This window comes from Zonotrichia leucophrys, chromosome 17 (assembly GCF_028769735.1).
Source record: "Zonotrichia leucophrys gambelii isolate GWCS_2022_RI chromosome 17, RI_Zleu_2.0, whole genome shotgun sequence".
Taxonomy (NCBI): Eukaryota; Metazoa; Chordata; class Aves; order Passeriformes; family Passerellidae; genus Zonotrichia; species Zonotrichia leucophrys.
The window spans coordinates 4,136,201-4,152,539 of NC_088186.1; the positions used below are offsets into that span (position 1 = coordinate 4,136,201).

The 16,339-nt window shown below is 46.0% G+C and overlaps 1 protein-coding gene across 1 annotated transcript in view; it reads right to left on the minus strand.

The window, feature by feature from the left end:
* Window positions 1–16,339, minus strand: part of CFAP77 (cilia and flagella associated protein 77) — a 58,696-nt gene that overhangs the window by 13,285 nt on the left and 29,072 nt on the right. Inside the window, exons 2-3 of the mRNA XM_064727837.1 lie at window positions 12,247–12,346; window positions 10,664–10,886 (exon numbers count right to left, since the gene is read on the minus strand). Coding sequence (XP_064583907.1) covers window positions 10,664–10,886; window positions 12,247–12,346 — 323 coding nt within the window. The remainder of the gene's footprint in view (window positions 1–10,663; window positions 10,887–12,246; window positions 12,347–16,339) is intronic.

The window sequence follows — 16,339 nt, forward strand, 5'->3', positions numbered from 1 at the left end:
TTGGTGACTGATAGTCCACAGCTGGCTTGTAAGTAAATGCTTGAAAGGACACATTTGGGTTGATGCTCTTCAGAGATCCTTCCCTGCCGTGTGATTAATCACATTTAAGCCCTGATCCAGCAAAGTATAGAATCATGCCTGGAACCATGCACACATGAACTGCCTCTCTGAAATCGCTGGGAATGACTCCTGTGCTGGTTATCCACACAAGCCTGCTGGGGCTGAGGCTTCCTCTGGCTTTTCCTCCTTTGAGAGGAGCTCTGAGACAGTGGGGAAGAGCAGGGGGCATCAGGGAACACCTCTTTAAGGTGACTGCAGAGCTCTCAGCAAGGTGGATTTTCCTTTGTAGGTCAAAGCCTGCTCTCAGCAGAGGGATGGGGAATTGGCCCCGATATCGGCGCTGCCTGGCAGCGTGACAGCTCTGCCTTGCAGCTGGCCTTTGGGAAAATGTCCTTTTGCCCTGGTGTTACTTCAGGACAGGGATCAATGGCTGGTGTGTTCCCTTTCCTTTTGTCACCCTGCCCAGATGTGGCTCCTGAACAGGGAGGGTTTTGCTGTTGCTGTCTGTGGATGCTGCGGGGAGAGCAGGGGAAGGAAGCATCCTCTGGAAATGCTTATTGCACATTAAAACCCATCTCATTCACAGCAACTCAGATCTCCTTGTTTTGGCACAAGCACCCTGCCACAGAAAGGAAAGGCAAAGAAGTTCTGATAGGATGTAACAAATTATTTATAATTGTTGGGGAAAAAAATACTCATCTGCTTCCTTTTATAGTCAAATAGTTGGAGCCACTTCTAATGCTGACATTTCCTAAATATTTTAAAATTTATCTGTGCACATTTTCAAAACTATTATCCCTGAAACAGTTCCTGTCTCTTTAATAGAATCTCTCTAATTTACTTTCAAGAGTCAGGGTACAGACCTATTTTCAACTGAAATGACAAGCACCTGCTAACTTGGTTATACAATGTGGAATTCTAGTCTGCCAGACATCCCCTGGAAAAGAAGCTGCAGCCTCCTAATAGGCTATTTTACTGTAAAAACAGTGTTAAAAAGTATAATAAAGTATTAACAATATTAAAATAAAACAGTGTAGGCCTTAAATGAGCTACAAACTAGTTAAATCTATTCCATTCAATATGAGCCTTCAGTGCTTTGCAGCTGATACCTCAGAGCTGGGATTTATCTAAAATGAAGGCACCAGGGACATGCAAGAGAAATGGTAATTATAATTTGCAAACATTAGGCTGACACTTTTTTTGTGTATGTGTGTATAAATCCTGACAGCTGTGATTTGTGCCAGTGCCAAATAGTGCTCCAGCGTGCAGGCAAGGGCTCACTTTGTGGCAGGCTGTCCTCAGAGCAGCAGCTCATTAAAACTTTGGAGAAGGAGAAGTTGCCGAAAACAGGAAGGCATCAGAACCATCTGAGAGGTTTTTGGTACACGCTTGTTGAAAGGCGTTTGAGAAGAGAGCCTTGGGTCTGACAAACTGGAATTTTAGTACGCCTCCCCGTTCACAGTGGGGCAAAATAATTGGTCATCAGTGACTACTAATTTGGTTTAGTAGCCAGAGGCATTTTTTTTCTTCCCAGAAAATCAATGACAGTGCCGAGGTCTGTTCAACGTGATTCAGCTCAAGACGGGTCCTCATTTAGCTCTTGATGCTTCTTCCACTGGAGACAGCTATTTTGTTAAAATAAAATTAAAATCTATCCATAATACTGAGCTCAGGGAGCCTCGCCCGTCAATGCCATGCTGCTCTTGAGGTTTCAAGGTTGTCAGTCTCCCCTCAAACTTATTTTCAAAGGTTTATACATCAGCTGCAAAAAAAGGTGCTTGGCTAAAGTGGGTGCAAAGGACTTTGCTCAGGAAGGGGGTTTAGACCAGCTTGAAAGGTGCAATCAATTTGATTGCTAAGTTCTGTTGCAAAAGGGTAAAAACTTGACTAGTGAGTGCTTTTTTTTTTTCCCTGTATAATTCAAAAGCACGTAAATATTTCAGCACAGAGCTCAGCCCGTGGGGTTTGTGTGTGGCTCTGCAGCCAGGGCAGTGCTGGAGCAGGGAGCAGAGGATGGGTGAAGGCAGTGGCTCTTGGGGCTCTGCTCCAGCCCCAGTGGCAGCTTCCAGGCTGCAGGATCTGGCCCTGCACAGCTGCTGATGCAACAGATCCATCACAGAATGGGATTTGTCCATGCCTGTGACATTAAAATTGTGCTGCTGCACCACTGCCTACGCTGAAACTTTAACCCTTCCGTGAAAGGTTAATGAGGTTACAGGGGGATTTAGTTCTTGTTGCTGTCCTTCCACCTAAGATGTGCTTTTGCTGCACAGTCAGGATCTGTCTTTGGGGCCTTCAGTCCCCACGGGAGACAGCTACAGGGACACCACTTTTATATTCTATATGCTGGGAAGGATTTGTCCTGTGACAGAAGCGTCCATATAGAATCTCCCAGCAGAACCACTTCCCACCAGCTCAGGTTGGTTTCTTATAGAACCAGTTCCTTATAGAATGGTTCTTAAAGAACCGTTCTTTCCTATAGAATTAGGGTTGGAAAAGACCTTCAGTGTCAAGTCCAACGTGTTTCTGACTGGGGAACAGTTTGGTCTCCAGCACCTCTGGACTGTGGGGCTCATTGGGGTAGCCAGAATTAACTTGCTCATGCTGTGTCTGTGATTCTGTTTGGGGCTCAAATATGGGCAGCAGTGAGGTATTAATGCTCAGGCCCCTCTGCCCTAAAAGGGGACTGAGAACAGAGGGAAATTCAGGTTATGGCTCCCTTGCAGTGCTGCATTGCCTCCTGCCTCCCTGGTTACTGATGGGCTGCAGGTAGCAATCTATCTCCCATTAATTTGTCCGTGTGTAACCCAGCAGGAAGCTGGGGTATGATTACAGCTCTGGCTCCTGTGTGAGAGCCGGCACGGCCCCGGCATCCCCCCGCAAACCGCGGGCTCTGCCTCGCCTTAATTGTTCCCCTTTGGCCCCTGGACCTGTCTCTTCTAACAAGGGCTGCGAGGAGGGCCGAGGTAATTGAAGCACTTAACCACACTCCCCAGCACTGCCTCCTGCAGCTAATTAGGAAACAGGGCCGCTGGGCTCTTCATTATTTCTTTTAATTGTTTGTGGGTTTTGCAGAACAGTGAATGGCAGAAGAGGGATGTGCGGTTAGCGGGCGAATCCTTGACTTTGAAATTTGTATAAAAGGTCACTTACAATTTGTTAAGGCTTTCATAAGGGTGAATTCAATTAGCAGCTGGAAGTCCCTGCACACACGTGTGTGGGTGTGTTTGTGAGGAGAGGGAGATGTGGCAAAATGAGCTGGGTGTGAGTCCAAAGGCTCCTGGTTTTCCTAAACAGCTTGTGGAATATACAGTGAAGTTACAGCCCCCTTACAGCTTTATGCTTCTCTAAATAGGTCCTGGCAATAAACCCATGGAGAGGCCCAAAAGATCATTTTTAAATGCTCTCCACTTGTCCTCGCTTTCCATTAACTATTGAAGAAAATAACAAGAGAAAAATTGGTAGAAAACACTCAGGGACCAATTTTTTTTGCAGTCTTTGGGCTGGCAAAACTCTCAGTGTCAATAGTGGGTCTTCCACTCGTGTGGCAGCAGCGGGATCTGAGCCTCCAAAGCACTGATTACTCTGAATTTCTGAAGCTTCTTTACAATCCTTGTAATTTGGGTGAGGAAATAACAATATAAATTATTTCACTGCGGGCAGCCAATGAGGCAGTGGCTTCTTCTAAGTGTCAGAGGATCTGTTATTTTGCTCAGAGGGCTCATATGTATAGAACAGTAAAAAGAATAAAATCCATTGTAAACATGCACTTTAAAAGATTTATCAGATGCTCATAGCCGTACTTAGGAGTACACATGGTTACAAGAGCACCAATTTGCTTTACTATTCCCTCCCAGGCCCAGTGAGATGTTTGCTTGCACTGGTCCTAAAAGCACATATGGAAACCTGTGTCTGGCACTGAAGACAACAAGCCAGCTCTTACCCATTAAATAACTGGCTTGACAAGCTGGAATTTGTGTGCTAGCATTGATTTTAGGGTTGGAGATGCCCTTTGGCTGACTTAATTGAAGATTATTTACGTTTGTCTTCAACGCATTTGTCTACTGTTATCTGCTGTTATCCTCTGAGAAACTCAGGTGTTCTGCCTGGAGGTCCAGATCTATGGCTGAGAGTGAACAATGCTCAGTGTAGCCATCAACAAATGCAAAACATCCAGAGAAAAACCAACAATAAACCGCTACAATGCTGAGCAAAAGAAATCAAAGCACAAGGTCTTCCCCTTGACCTCCATCCCATGCTCGAATCTCTCTGGCTGGGTGGGAACATGACTTTGTTTGAAAGGAAAAGATGTTGATGAGGGCTGAGAAGCTTTGTTTCCACAGAAAGGATTCTGTGATTATTCCCCCCCCGACCCAGGTTTTCATTGAACAGGCTGAAAAAGCAAAAGTTGGCAAAGAAAAATGTCCACTTGTAGCCAGAAGTAGCACTAGATGGTAAAAGTTTGGAAGAAATTCTTCAGATGTCTGTAATCAATGGAGATAAACCCACAGACAACAGCCAGTCTGTGTGAGTAAATTACTTTCCTAATCAGTGTAAACCAATTGATAATAAGGGATCTTAATCTGTCCTTCAGATCTTTTCTTTCCCCATCTCTATGGCTGATGTGCAGAACTGAACCTTATCCCAAACCATGACTTGGCTGTTTATTTTCTCTTAAACCATCACCCTGAAGCAATCAGAAATTCTTTCAGCAAGCAAATCACCACTCTGGAGGGGAATCAGCATCCTCATGGTGCACTCAGGGTTTTTTGGAGGGTGTAACAGCTCCTCCTGCCCCAGCAGATGCTGCAGGCACCACCAGCACCAAGGATGGAGCTGGGAGCTCTGTGACCACACACCCAGGAGAAGAAAACTACTCTTGAAATAGAAATCCTTATCTTAGCAGTGTGAGAATGGTGGCAGAGGCACCAAGAGCCTTTCAATGTGGGATTGGATAGGATGTGTAATTATCTGAGCTGATGGAGTCCTGTGTTTTTAACTCGGTTGCGTTTCTCTGTCGCCATGAGCCTGACAGTGATTCCACTCACTGTTATATTTTTGTAATCTGTTTTGTCAGTCCTCAGGTTTTTTTTTTTTTCCTGTAAAACATTTTTTCCCCTAAACTTTAGGATTTTGGTGTCTTTACACTCCCTTTGGCTTCCAGTGATCATAGGTCAGATGCACCCTTGCTGTAATATTCTATTTTATTGCCTGTCCAGTTTTTTCCTTGTGGATTCTTTCTAGTAACACATTATTTCCTTGACATCTTTGCAGCTGGTCTACATCTAGATTAGCTTTCTTTTCACAGCCATATATTAGCAACTTGAAATGTTCTTTAAGTATTTCAAAAATAAATCTATACCTTTCTAAACTTTGTTCTGGCTGTGCACCAACAGCACGGATATTTTGGGTGGAAAGGCCACTTGCTAAGCAGAGCATGAGCATAGAGATATTTCTTAGGGAAGGTGAAAGATTGGGATGGTTGCAAATGATACCAATTAAAGAGGAGGTACTGGGTAACTGATGCCCTTGGCCAAGTGTAACAATTTGAAGAAGAGAGATTGCAGTGACCAAACGCTTTGGAGAGGTGAGTTTGCTGCAGGGACATGGTGAAAACAGCTGCCAAAGGATTAAGGGCAGTTTTAGGGAATGGGAGGTGGAATAGAGGCACGAGATGAAGACAGAAGGAAAATGGGCTGTAAAATTCAGGAAAGGGACAGTTGAAGAGAAGGCAGGCAGTGGGGAGGGCCCAGCAGGAGCCCTGGGGATGACAGAGTGCCAGGGAAATCCTGCCAGCACACCCAAGGTCAGCCCAACCTCCAGGCCAACTGCCAAGTGCATGGCAGCCCGTGGGAGGCAGGGCTGTGGCCATGCAGCTTTGGAGCAGGTACAGGATGGCAGAGCATGGCTGTGCACCCCTCCTGCCCACGAACAGGTTCTGGGGCACAGCAGGCAGGTTTAGGACGCTCCCCAAGAGGTGACTGGAAGCTTTTCTCTCCTGGCAGGGCTGGGCAGTGTGTCCATGCTGAGGGTGCACTCTGCCCTGCTCACTCCTGGGGACAGAACTGGTGCTCAGGGTACCAACTGTGAGCTGGCTTCAAACTCCTTGTGTGACCTTGCACACATCAATAGCATCTAAAATCCAGCTGTAGACAGCAGCCACATCTTTGTGTTTACTTCTTGTTCCAAAAATGATCCTTTAATGTTGGCTGATTTCAGTGCACAGGGAAGCTCAGCCAGAAAAGGTGGTCAGGAGGATAAATGTAGGTCTGGACACCTATTGAGATTTCCAGATGCAGCTGGAGTGACAGCAGTGAAGATCTTGGAGGTCTTCACAGACCCTTTGTGCCTTTAGGTCTCCAGTACCATCAAACCCCAGCCCACTCAGTGCCCTGCAGCCTCCTCCTTGTAAAACAAGGTCATTATTGCAGAATATGGGGCTGGACACACCTGAGGGGTTATTTTGAATGAAAAGACCTGGGAGGACAGCAGCCCTCAGCAGCTCTGTAACGATCCACAGAGCACGTGGTTGGGATAATCCACAGAGCACGTGGATGGGGTTTAGCTCCTGGAGGGGACTGTCAAAATGGGAATTCTCCTTGGAAGATGAGCCTGTGGAGCTGTGTGTGCCGGGGAGGAGGGCTGGGAGAGCTGAAGCTGAGCCTGCGAGCCCAGTGCCTGCACTCAGGGTCCTCTCTGCAAAGTGTGCTTGCACAAGGCAGCTCCTGTGGAGCTCAGAGCATGAACTGGGGGAGCCTGGCTGGAGGGTGCCCCACGGGGGAGGCTGGGAGCCCACCCCATCCTCGTTACTGCTGACCTTGGCACGAGCACTGCCTGCTGATGGATCGGCTCTGGAGCTGGACAAGCCCCTGGGGAACCACGGCATTATCTGTTATGTTCCATCAGTGCCTCCCCTGACCCCTCCCAGCTCCAAATGCCACAGGCATCAGGGAAGGAATAAATCTCTGTCTGCTACTGAGAGAGAGAAGGGAGCGAGAGCAGGAAAAAGGAGAGATGAAAAATGTCCTTTTTATGACTCTCACAACAAAGCTGGCCACGTGATTGGTAGCAAACATTACTCTGGGAAAAGGGAGGGAGAGAATAGGGGGGGAAATCAGCAAAAAGCAGCATTGCTTCTCTCCCCTGGAAGGTGCCCAGGGGGAATATAGAGGGGTATGGGTGACCTTTGAAGGTAAATATCCCAGGAAAAGAAAGGAAAGAGGCCTCAAAGCTTCAGAGAGCTTGCTGCAGTGTCTGAGGCTGCCTGCTGAAACACTGCATACACCGTGAGCAGAAAGCAGAGGCACAGGAGATCTGAGTTAGAGCAGCAGCAGGGCCAGGCAGTGATTAACAAGACACTAATAGCAACCACACTTTGGTGCTTGTTTCATTTGGGATGATCCAGGAGAGCTCCAGCCTGTGAGTCTAAGGAGAGCTCCTGACCCTGGTGTCTCCAGGAGAGAGAAGCCTTTAGCAGCACAGCCCAGGGCCTGAGGAGGGGCCGGAGATGAGTGGTGAGGGCTCAAGAAGCCCCTTGCCCATTACCCAGTGACCCCAGCCACGTTCTTGTGACAGCAATTTGGGTTATTTGAGTTATTTGGGTTCCCAGGGAAGCAGCTCAGCCCTGAGGCTGGCGCCAGCTGCAATTCCCACTGTGCAGAGAGCTGCAGACTGGGCAGGGTCTGCACTGGGGTTCTGGGCTGTCCCAGAGCACCCCATCACCAGGCTGGGTGTCCCAGCTGCTCTGGGCTGTCCCAGGGCACCCCATCACCAGGCTGGGTGTCCCAGCTGCTTCCAGGGCCATGGAAAAGCACCTTTGCTCCCTGGCCTCCTCAGCCTCACTGTCAGTGCTGGGAGATGACAGGCATGTGCTTTTCTTGCTGAAAAATTCACTGTACCCAAGAAGTTAATAGACCTCTAGATCAGATCTGTTGTTTCTTAAAGACATGAAGTGCTTGGAGTTGTGCAAAAAGACCTTCTGCCAATTTTCTTCTGCCCCCAGACAAGCACATGCCTCACTTGGGAGCACCTTCCCAGGTAGCAGCACTGAGATCCCAGTGAAACAGGGCTGAGAGTCCAAACCCAACTGAAATCCATTGACAACCAAGTCATTTTTAGGAAAATGGGTCTTGCTGTGACCAAGGATCAGCTTGTCCTGGGAATGCTCACCAAAGCTGGTCTCTCTAACTTGCCAGTCATGGAAAAGTGTGTTAAACTCCCACTTTTACTGAAATGCCTGTAACAACTCCTTGATAATTTGGTTTTATCTATAATGTGCTTTTAAAGTAAAGGGATAAATACAATCAGTCTGCATAAAAGGTAGCTATTAAGGAGAAGGCAAGTTGTACAATAATAACTTTCAATTAAAAGCCCTTTCTCACTACTTCTGCCGTTGTGGGGTCTGCAGATTTTCCTTAAAACTTTTGAAGGATGCCTGGGCTTCTTACAGGCAGCCATTTAACCTCCGTTTATGAAGAAATAAAGCAAAATTGATGTTGATTTTGGCCTGCATTGGGGGATACTTTTGCAACATAAAAGCCCTTTTGCCTGCAATTTGCAGAGCAGCCCTGTCACATGGATGAGGGCTGATACTGATAAAGATAAAGCTTTATAGCTGGGACATTTGCAGCTAACAGCAAGCTAATGCTACATTTTCATTTTGATGCAATTAATGTTAATGTCTGCTACGAAAATTGTCATTAAATACCATTTTAAAATCCATTCAATTTGCATATGCAAAGCCCATTTACTATCATGTAAAATACACAGTGCTGTTCATCATGTCTTTTCTCTAGAATTTGTAGCTGTTATTTTTCTGGTAGTGATTATTAGCTAGCTCTTAAAATAAAAACCTAATGTCTGGTCCAGACCTGCACAGAGCAAGACACCCCCCTGGGCTCCAGGACTTGGAGAGGCTTTGAGCACTGGTTTGTGCTGGAGTTGCACTGGCAGGGAGAAGCTTTTTTGCCTCTGTCCTGCTCCATTCTCAATTTTTGCCCAATGCAGAGCAATGAACTAGGTGGGAGAGAGTAGGATAAAGAACTTTGAAGTGATCTTTAACTCCACCAGAGTATTTCTACCAGTGCAGACAGGTAGAAATGCTGTTGCTCTGGTTTTCTGACCCTGGGATGCCAATTTTCTGGCAGACAGCTCTTCATGTTCCTTTAGATTAAAGGGTTGGTATTGAAGATATTTTTAAGAGGCTTCAAGCCCATAATACTACAGGTGAAATGAGGCTGTGTTGTGTCATGTACGTTAGATTCAGGTAGTTGATTATCTGACAGGAGTGTTGTAGGAATGTGCCCCCTGTTGACGGAGTGACAAAACTATCCTTTGTTTCCTTAAAAAAGGAAATAAGCCCAGAAGTTTCTCTCCTCAATTAGGTGAAAAGAAACCTCATAGGATCAGGGGGACTTCACCTCAAACTTAAGGAGAGACAACTGGACAGGAGCCAAAAAGCCCTGCCTGAGCAAATTACTAGAAAAAAGAAGATTACAAAGGAATTAATCACTTTTGTGAGGTGTTTTACCAGGAGCAAGAACCTCTTGCCCTGGCTTGGGTTTTCTCTGTAAAGAGTTTTGTTATTTTGCCTTTTATTACAACTTTTCTGCTTCCAACACTGCCACAGAAGCCATCCTGCTGATTTTATGCCTTCTAAGGTAGCTGAGCTATCTTAGTGTGATATAAACCTCCAAGAGCTTATGAGACCTGGCTGGAGGAGACCATATATCAGAGTGTCATCAGACATGGATGTGATGCTGTGACTCAGCACATCCAGCTTCAGGACACTTCTCTTTTGGGGACTGTGGTAGCTGAGATTGGGAAGGGATGTAGGTGTGAAGGTAGGTGAGGAAACCCAGGGCACCAGGAATATTTCTCTGTTTGCTCTGGGGTGCTCTGACTCCCAAAGGAGCACTAACTTTAACCCTCATCCATAGAAAAAGTTTCCTAGATATCAATATAGACTAGAATCCACAAAAGTGTAAAATAAATTATAAAGAGTAGTGTAAGTGTATCACTTAGTGAAAAATCTAGGTTTTGAAATTTTTAGTATGTTGTAGATAGAAGCAAAATAGAAAGCACAAAGTGTTGTCCTACGTTTCTTCTTCATGCTTCTTCTTCCTAATTCTTTGTAAGTTTAAGTAGCATTTTGTAATTAAGCAAAAAAGTCCTCATTGAAAACTCTTTGAAATCAGTTATTGAGTTAAAAAAAACAATCTTAGTGTCAGTTCTTAATTAGATAGTTTAGTCTTAAAAACCTTGTAACAAAAAATCGTTAGCCATTTTGTGCCTTCTAATGAAAAGCTGCCAAACTCACAATAATAAAAATATTTTAGTAATAAAAATTAAACAATTACAATGAAATATTAAAAATTAAATATAAAATAAACAATTTATAAAATATAAAATAAACCATTTATAAAATATAAAATGAACAATTTGTAAAATATAAAATAAACAATAAATATAAAATTAAAATAAATAAAATTAAATCCAAACACAAATTACTGTCTCAAATATCTTCAATCCAAACTCAAAAAAACCAATAACTAATACTCCCAGAGGTAGGAAAGGATAATTTCATGCTGAGGAGGGCCCTTACCGTGGTGGCTTGCCAAAGGTCATGCCTGGGGGTACCTTGCCCCCATATCTGAGGATGCCCTTGTCCTTGCAGCGGATGTCCATGTAGCCGTAGTACAGAGCAAACTCCCTGGCTTTGGTGCAGCCTTCATCCACAGCTGCACGGCCCATGGCCACGAAATCCCGCGGCATCACCCTCTTACGGGGGTGGGCCTTGGCCTTCACTGTGTCCCAGTGCCCTATGGCTGGAAGGAAATGGAGACAAAGTGGAGGCAACTTGGTTAGATCCTTGATTGATGTGTGTGCACCGTGCATAGGGGTCTTGAGGGGCTAAAGTTCATGGACATGACGTCCTGAGGCATGACCCTCTTGTGGGAGTGGGCCTTGGCCTTCACTGCATCCCAGTGCCCTATGGCTGGAAGGAAATGGAGACAAAGAGGAGCAAACTTGGTTAGATCCTTTTGGGAAAGCAGATTGATGTGTGTGCACCGTGCATGGCCATAAAATGCCAGGGCATGACCCTCTTATGGAGGTGGGCGTTGGCCTTCACTGCGTCCCAGTGCTCTATGGCTGAGGTGGAAGGAAATAGGAAAAAGAGGAGGCAGCTCAGTTAGCTCCTTTTGGGAAAGCTGATTGATGTGTGCACTTTCATGGGGGTCTTGTGGGGCTGAGGTTCATGGACACAAAGTCCTGTCTTGGGGCATGACCCTTTTATGGGGTGGGCCTTGGCCTTCACTGCATCCCAGTGGCCTATGGGTGGAAGGAAATCGAGACAAAGAGGAGGGATCTCAGTTAGATCCTTTTGGGAAAGTAGATGTGTGTGCACTTTCATGGGAGTCTTGTGGCACTAAGGTTCATGGCCACAAAGTCCTGGGGCATGACCCTCTTACAGAGGTGGGCCTCGGCCTTCACTGTGTCCCAGTGGCCTATGGCTGGAGGTGGAAGGAAATAGAAACAAAAAGGAGGCAACTTGGTTAGATCCTTTTGGGAAAGTTGATTGATGTGTGTGCACCATGCATGGGGGTCTTGTGGGGCCAAGGTTCATGGCCATGGTCCCAGGGCGTGACCCTCTTATGGGGGTGACCTTGGCCTATGGCTGAGGTGGAAGGAGACAGAGACAAAGAGGAGGCATCTCAGTTAGATCCTTTTGGGAAAGCTGATTGATGTGTGTGCACCTTCATGGGGGTCTTGTGGGACTCAGGTTCCTTTTGTGAGCTTCATACCCCATCCCACTGCATCCCATACTCCATCTGAACTGAATGTCTTCTCACCCTCCACCCTGGCTTGCTCAGCATGTCTGATTTTACAGGGAAATTGTCCCTGAGACCACAAAGCTGGAGCCCTGATAAAGTTATGGCAGTGCCCATGTGCATCACATTTTGCAGGTGCATCCTCCCTGCTTGGGTCTGTGTGAGCCTCTGAAAGTTTCCAATGTGACAGAGAAACTTCACTGGTCACCAAGCAATTGGGGTGTATTAATGAAATGTTGGGAGTTCTACACTTCCAGCTTGATAAGAAATATTGAAGAGCCGTGGGAAGGAGAGGAGACTTCCTACTAGCATTAGGATTTTGTTGCAGGCCTGTGGTTTAGGGGCAGTGTCCTACCTTCAGGGACTCCTCCATCTCTCTTGTGCATGTACATCCCATAGGTAAAATCAGGGCCTGGCAGGGAGTAGCAGTTCCTCATGGGCTTTCCAAGTTCTGGCTGCAGAAAAAAGAATAGAGAAGCATATGGGACATTAACAGAGAAGCATAAAGACCTTTTCTGATAAGATAAAGCCCCTGAAAAGAGAAGTTTGTAACAGAACACAGCCACAAGTACCAGGAGTTTCCAATTGGCAAGGGCTTGAATCCCACTGCAGAAGTGAGTGCCACAGTGCATAAAGGAGCCTAAAGAATGCTGAATTTCACACAAGTTAGGCTTTGAGTTATAAAGAGACCTACCCTTGCTGGAAATAGGGATCCTGACTCAATAGATATGGATTTGAAATCTTCTTGTTTGGTTAATCTCTCCTTTGGTGGGGATGCCCAGCTGAGGTGTCTGCAGCTGGTCTTAACTTTACTTTGAATTATTTCATTTCCAAATTGTGCATCCTCCCAAAAAACTGACAAGCTTCCCCAGGCACAATCACATGGCTGCTCCTGTCTGGGAATAATCAAGACACAAAGCATGCTGGAGGAGGAGAAGGGGGATGAAGAAGAGAGAGCAGAGTGAGGGTTAATAACCCCTGTCCAGAACAGGCACCCTGCCAGAGGACTGTATTGAGGTCTCTAAAATGTGCTTGTGATTCCACTGAATTTTACACTTCACACTCTAAAGGAGGTGTGGCATTTCCACTGCTTTCAGAAGCACAATTTCCCCAGAAAATGAATTTTTGGGACCTGCCCTGTCTGAAACTGCAGCTCATTTGTTGCAAACAGCCCTTTCTAAAAACCATCAACCCAGGGATGTGATGCAAGCACGGCTGCATTTCCTCACATCCCTCCTGTGAGCCAGGAGCACAGGGAGGGACTGTCCCCTGTCCAGTATGAGGGGACTGAGTGGGGTTTTAGTGCCACCGGGGCTGCAGTGGCAGTGACAAACCCTGTGTGCACTCTGTGTGTGCCAGGAGCTCATGCAAAGCTCTGCCAGCTGGGATAAAGGAGCTTTCACTGCTGATCTGCTCCTCCTGTATTTACAGCTATTTTTAGGGTGGTTGTGCAAGGGAAATGGTGGAATGTTCCTCAGAAGCATGAGAAAAGGTGTTTTCCTGGGATCACCTTCTGATAATGGATCAGGGAAGTGAGGTCAGAAATCTGCTGTGGTGGCAAAGGTGTGTCAGATGGGAGAAAAATCACTGAGAAACTGCAGGGCAGGAGAGAGGTTTGTAACCTGTGGCAAAGCTGCTTCCAGACCCTCGAGTGCAGAACTCTGAAATTACATTTAAATTTATTTATTTAAAGAGTCCCTTCTGCAGAGCACCTGAAGTTAACACAGTTGGGTGTTTACTCCATCACAAAATGAGTGCATGCTGTTTCTTTTTATGATCAGGTGGCATTTTACAGTCACTTTGCACTGAATAAATAAAGCTGAAGGTGCTGGATAATTAATTAAAAAAAAAATCTGGTCCAATATGTTGAACATGGGGAGAATCTGTGCCTGAAGAAAAATCAATGAGCTCACAAGACTCTGGTTGCCTGCCAACATTTTTTACCTACAAAAGCAAAGAAGGGGAAGGATGTAGCAGGAATGAATCCCGCTCAGTGTAATCCACAATTACAGCCTTTCTCATTCATAAATTAGCAAAATGCTTCTTCCAGCTCATGGGCTGGTTTCATTTGTTTGTCCTGAGGCATTATAGGTGTGCTCTGTCATAAAGCAGAGGGGAAACTGAGCCAGAGTTGATGCAGAAGGTCTTTTATTTTTTCCTTTCTCCCCCAGTTCCAGCACTGTTCCCTGTGTTCAGGTTTAGCCTGTCACAAAGCTGCTTGGCTGGAATACAGATCTGTCTGACAGCTGTGCCCATCAGCAGACAACTTCATTAAACCTCATTAAGATGTCATTTCTCTGCCTTATTTCCCACCTCTTGGCTCTAATTAAAACCGTCTCTCTCTGCATCCCAGGCGGTCCTAATTTTCTCTGGGTACCTTCTGCAAGTTTTCTCCCTTTACGACCTCGGTGAGGAAAATCCAGCATCCTAAATGCTGTTTATCCAGCCAGTTTGGAAAAGACAGCTCTAGACCTTATCCTGAAGCATTCCCAGAGCACCCAGCAGAGATCAACACCTCTCAGGGCTGTTAGAAATGATCACTGAGGCTTTGTTTGCTCTCTCAAACTGTCTTAAGGGCTTGGCTGATGCATCCTTTCCCCCTGGACATGATAATTTCCCTGGTGTGTCTGGGCTGGGTTTGGAGGGTGCCATGCTCCCACTGGTCATGGTGCAGTGCTGGGGGTGTTTGATCAGTGGGGATCCCTTGGTTGGCTGAAAAATCAGTGTTGTTGGGTGTACTGAGTTATTCTGAGCTTTTGCCAGGTAGTTTCTGATCTCTGCAGCCCTGGGCTTGAACCTGGATTTGTATTTAAGGGTTGGAAAATGTTTGCTGTGGAGGAAGAGGAAGGCTCTGAAAGGGGTCTGTTTCTAGAAGTGGAGGCATTGCAAAGGTTTAAAGAAGTGCAAAATTTTCAAGGATTCCAGGTTTTGTTGCAAGACTTATTTGTGCTCTGTCCCCTGGTGTTCATGGCCCAGCAAAACACATTGCATCAATTTTCTGAAGATGACTGAGAGAGCTGGGGGACATGTCCACACAGAGAGGTCCAGAAAGAGACTGAGATGCGGATTTTTAATCCCTGCCTCCACAGCTTTCCCTGGGAGGGGCTGCTGGGCAAATCCCTGAATCCTCTGAGTGCTCCGACTCAGCCCCGTCCCCTCCTCTCTGGCTCTGCCCTGTGGACACCTGCAAACTCTGTGCTGGTGCATTTTCAGCCTGCCAGGCCCTGCCTCCTTCCCACCTTCTGTTCCCCTTTTCATTACACCCCCTTGTACAGTAAAGCCTCCCGTCACGCTGCCATTACTATTATTATTGCAGATTTACTGCACTTGCAGAGTGAAGTGATTGCAGTGACAAGGCCCAGCATTTTTCCCTCCTTCCCCCCACGACAGCTTGAAATCAAGCCCTTCATTTGCATTTACATGATCTTGCTGTGCAGCTTATGAGATCGGGAGATTTATTTGCTACTTAGCTTGATGTTTGATTACACTCTAAGAAGGCAGTGAGCTACAAAGTGCAGGGATACATCAGAACTGAGCTACTGAAAGCCTCTGGGGGACAGTAACTCAACATCAGGTTTAGGTAGATGAGAAAGGGAATGTTCAGTGTTTTGAGAAAGGCAAATTTGATGAGATTTTTTTTTAAAGGTGGAAGGAAAAACTTAGCTTTTTTTTTTTTTTTTGTGGTGAGAAAGTAAAACAAGAATGTTGTTATAAAAACACACCTGAAAAATCTGGGTTTGTTAGTGCAAAAGAAATCCTAGCAGGGGCTGGTGGCTGCTGGGCTGCCTGGTGCCAACTGCTTGTAACTTCCACTCCCAAGAAGATTATTAATAATAAGTTGGCAGTTGTCTTCGAAGCTTTTCATAAGCATTAAAGGTCAGAGCCAAAGGAAGTTTTGCTTGATGGACAACCACAAGATCTGTCCCTGATTTATTAAGCTTCAAAGCATGCCACTGATCATTAATACTCTGTAATAAAGGGGAAACTGAGGCAGGGAATCAGTGTGCCCATGCAGGACAGCAAAGGGAATGGAGTTTGGACTGGGGAGAGAAGTGAGTGAGATCAAATCATTCTGGTCTTCTATAAGAAGAATCTTTCTCTTTCCAGAGAAAAGGGTGATGGTTGGGCAAACTGCTGCCCTTGGAGCCAGAAATGGCAAAGCTCAAGGATCTGGCTGTGAGTTTAACTCCTTTCGTTACAAACACTCCAGACAGATCAGCCAGAGTACATCCACAAGTGCAATCTCCACTAACCTGTGCTCCTCACTGACCTGCCCTGGGAGCTCCAGCCTTATTAGACACCAACCTTTGAGTGTCAGGTGTGGAACTGAACCATTTTCCCCTCTAGAAGCCGTGTTTTGTGTAAGGCCAGCAGCAGAGCTGTCCCCCTTTGCTGGTTAGAGAGGACAATGAGAGAAGACAGGCAGCCCTTCCAGCCCATATTCTCCT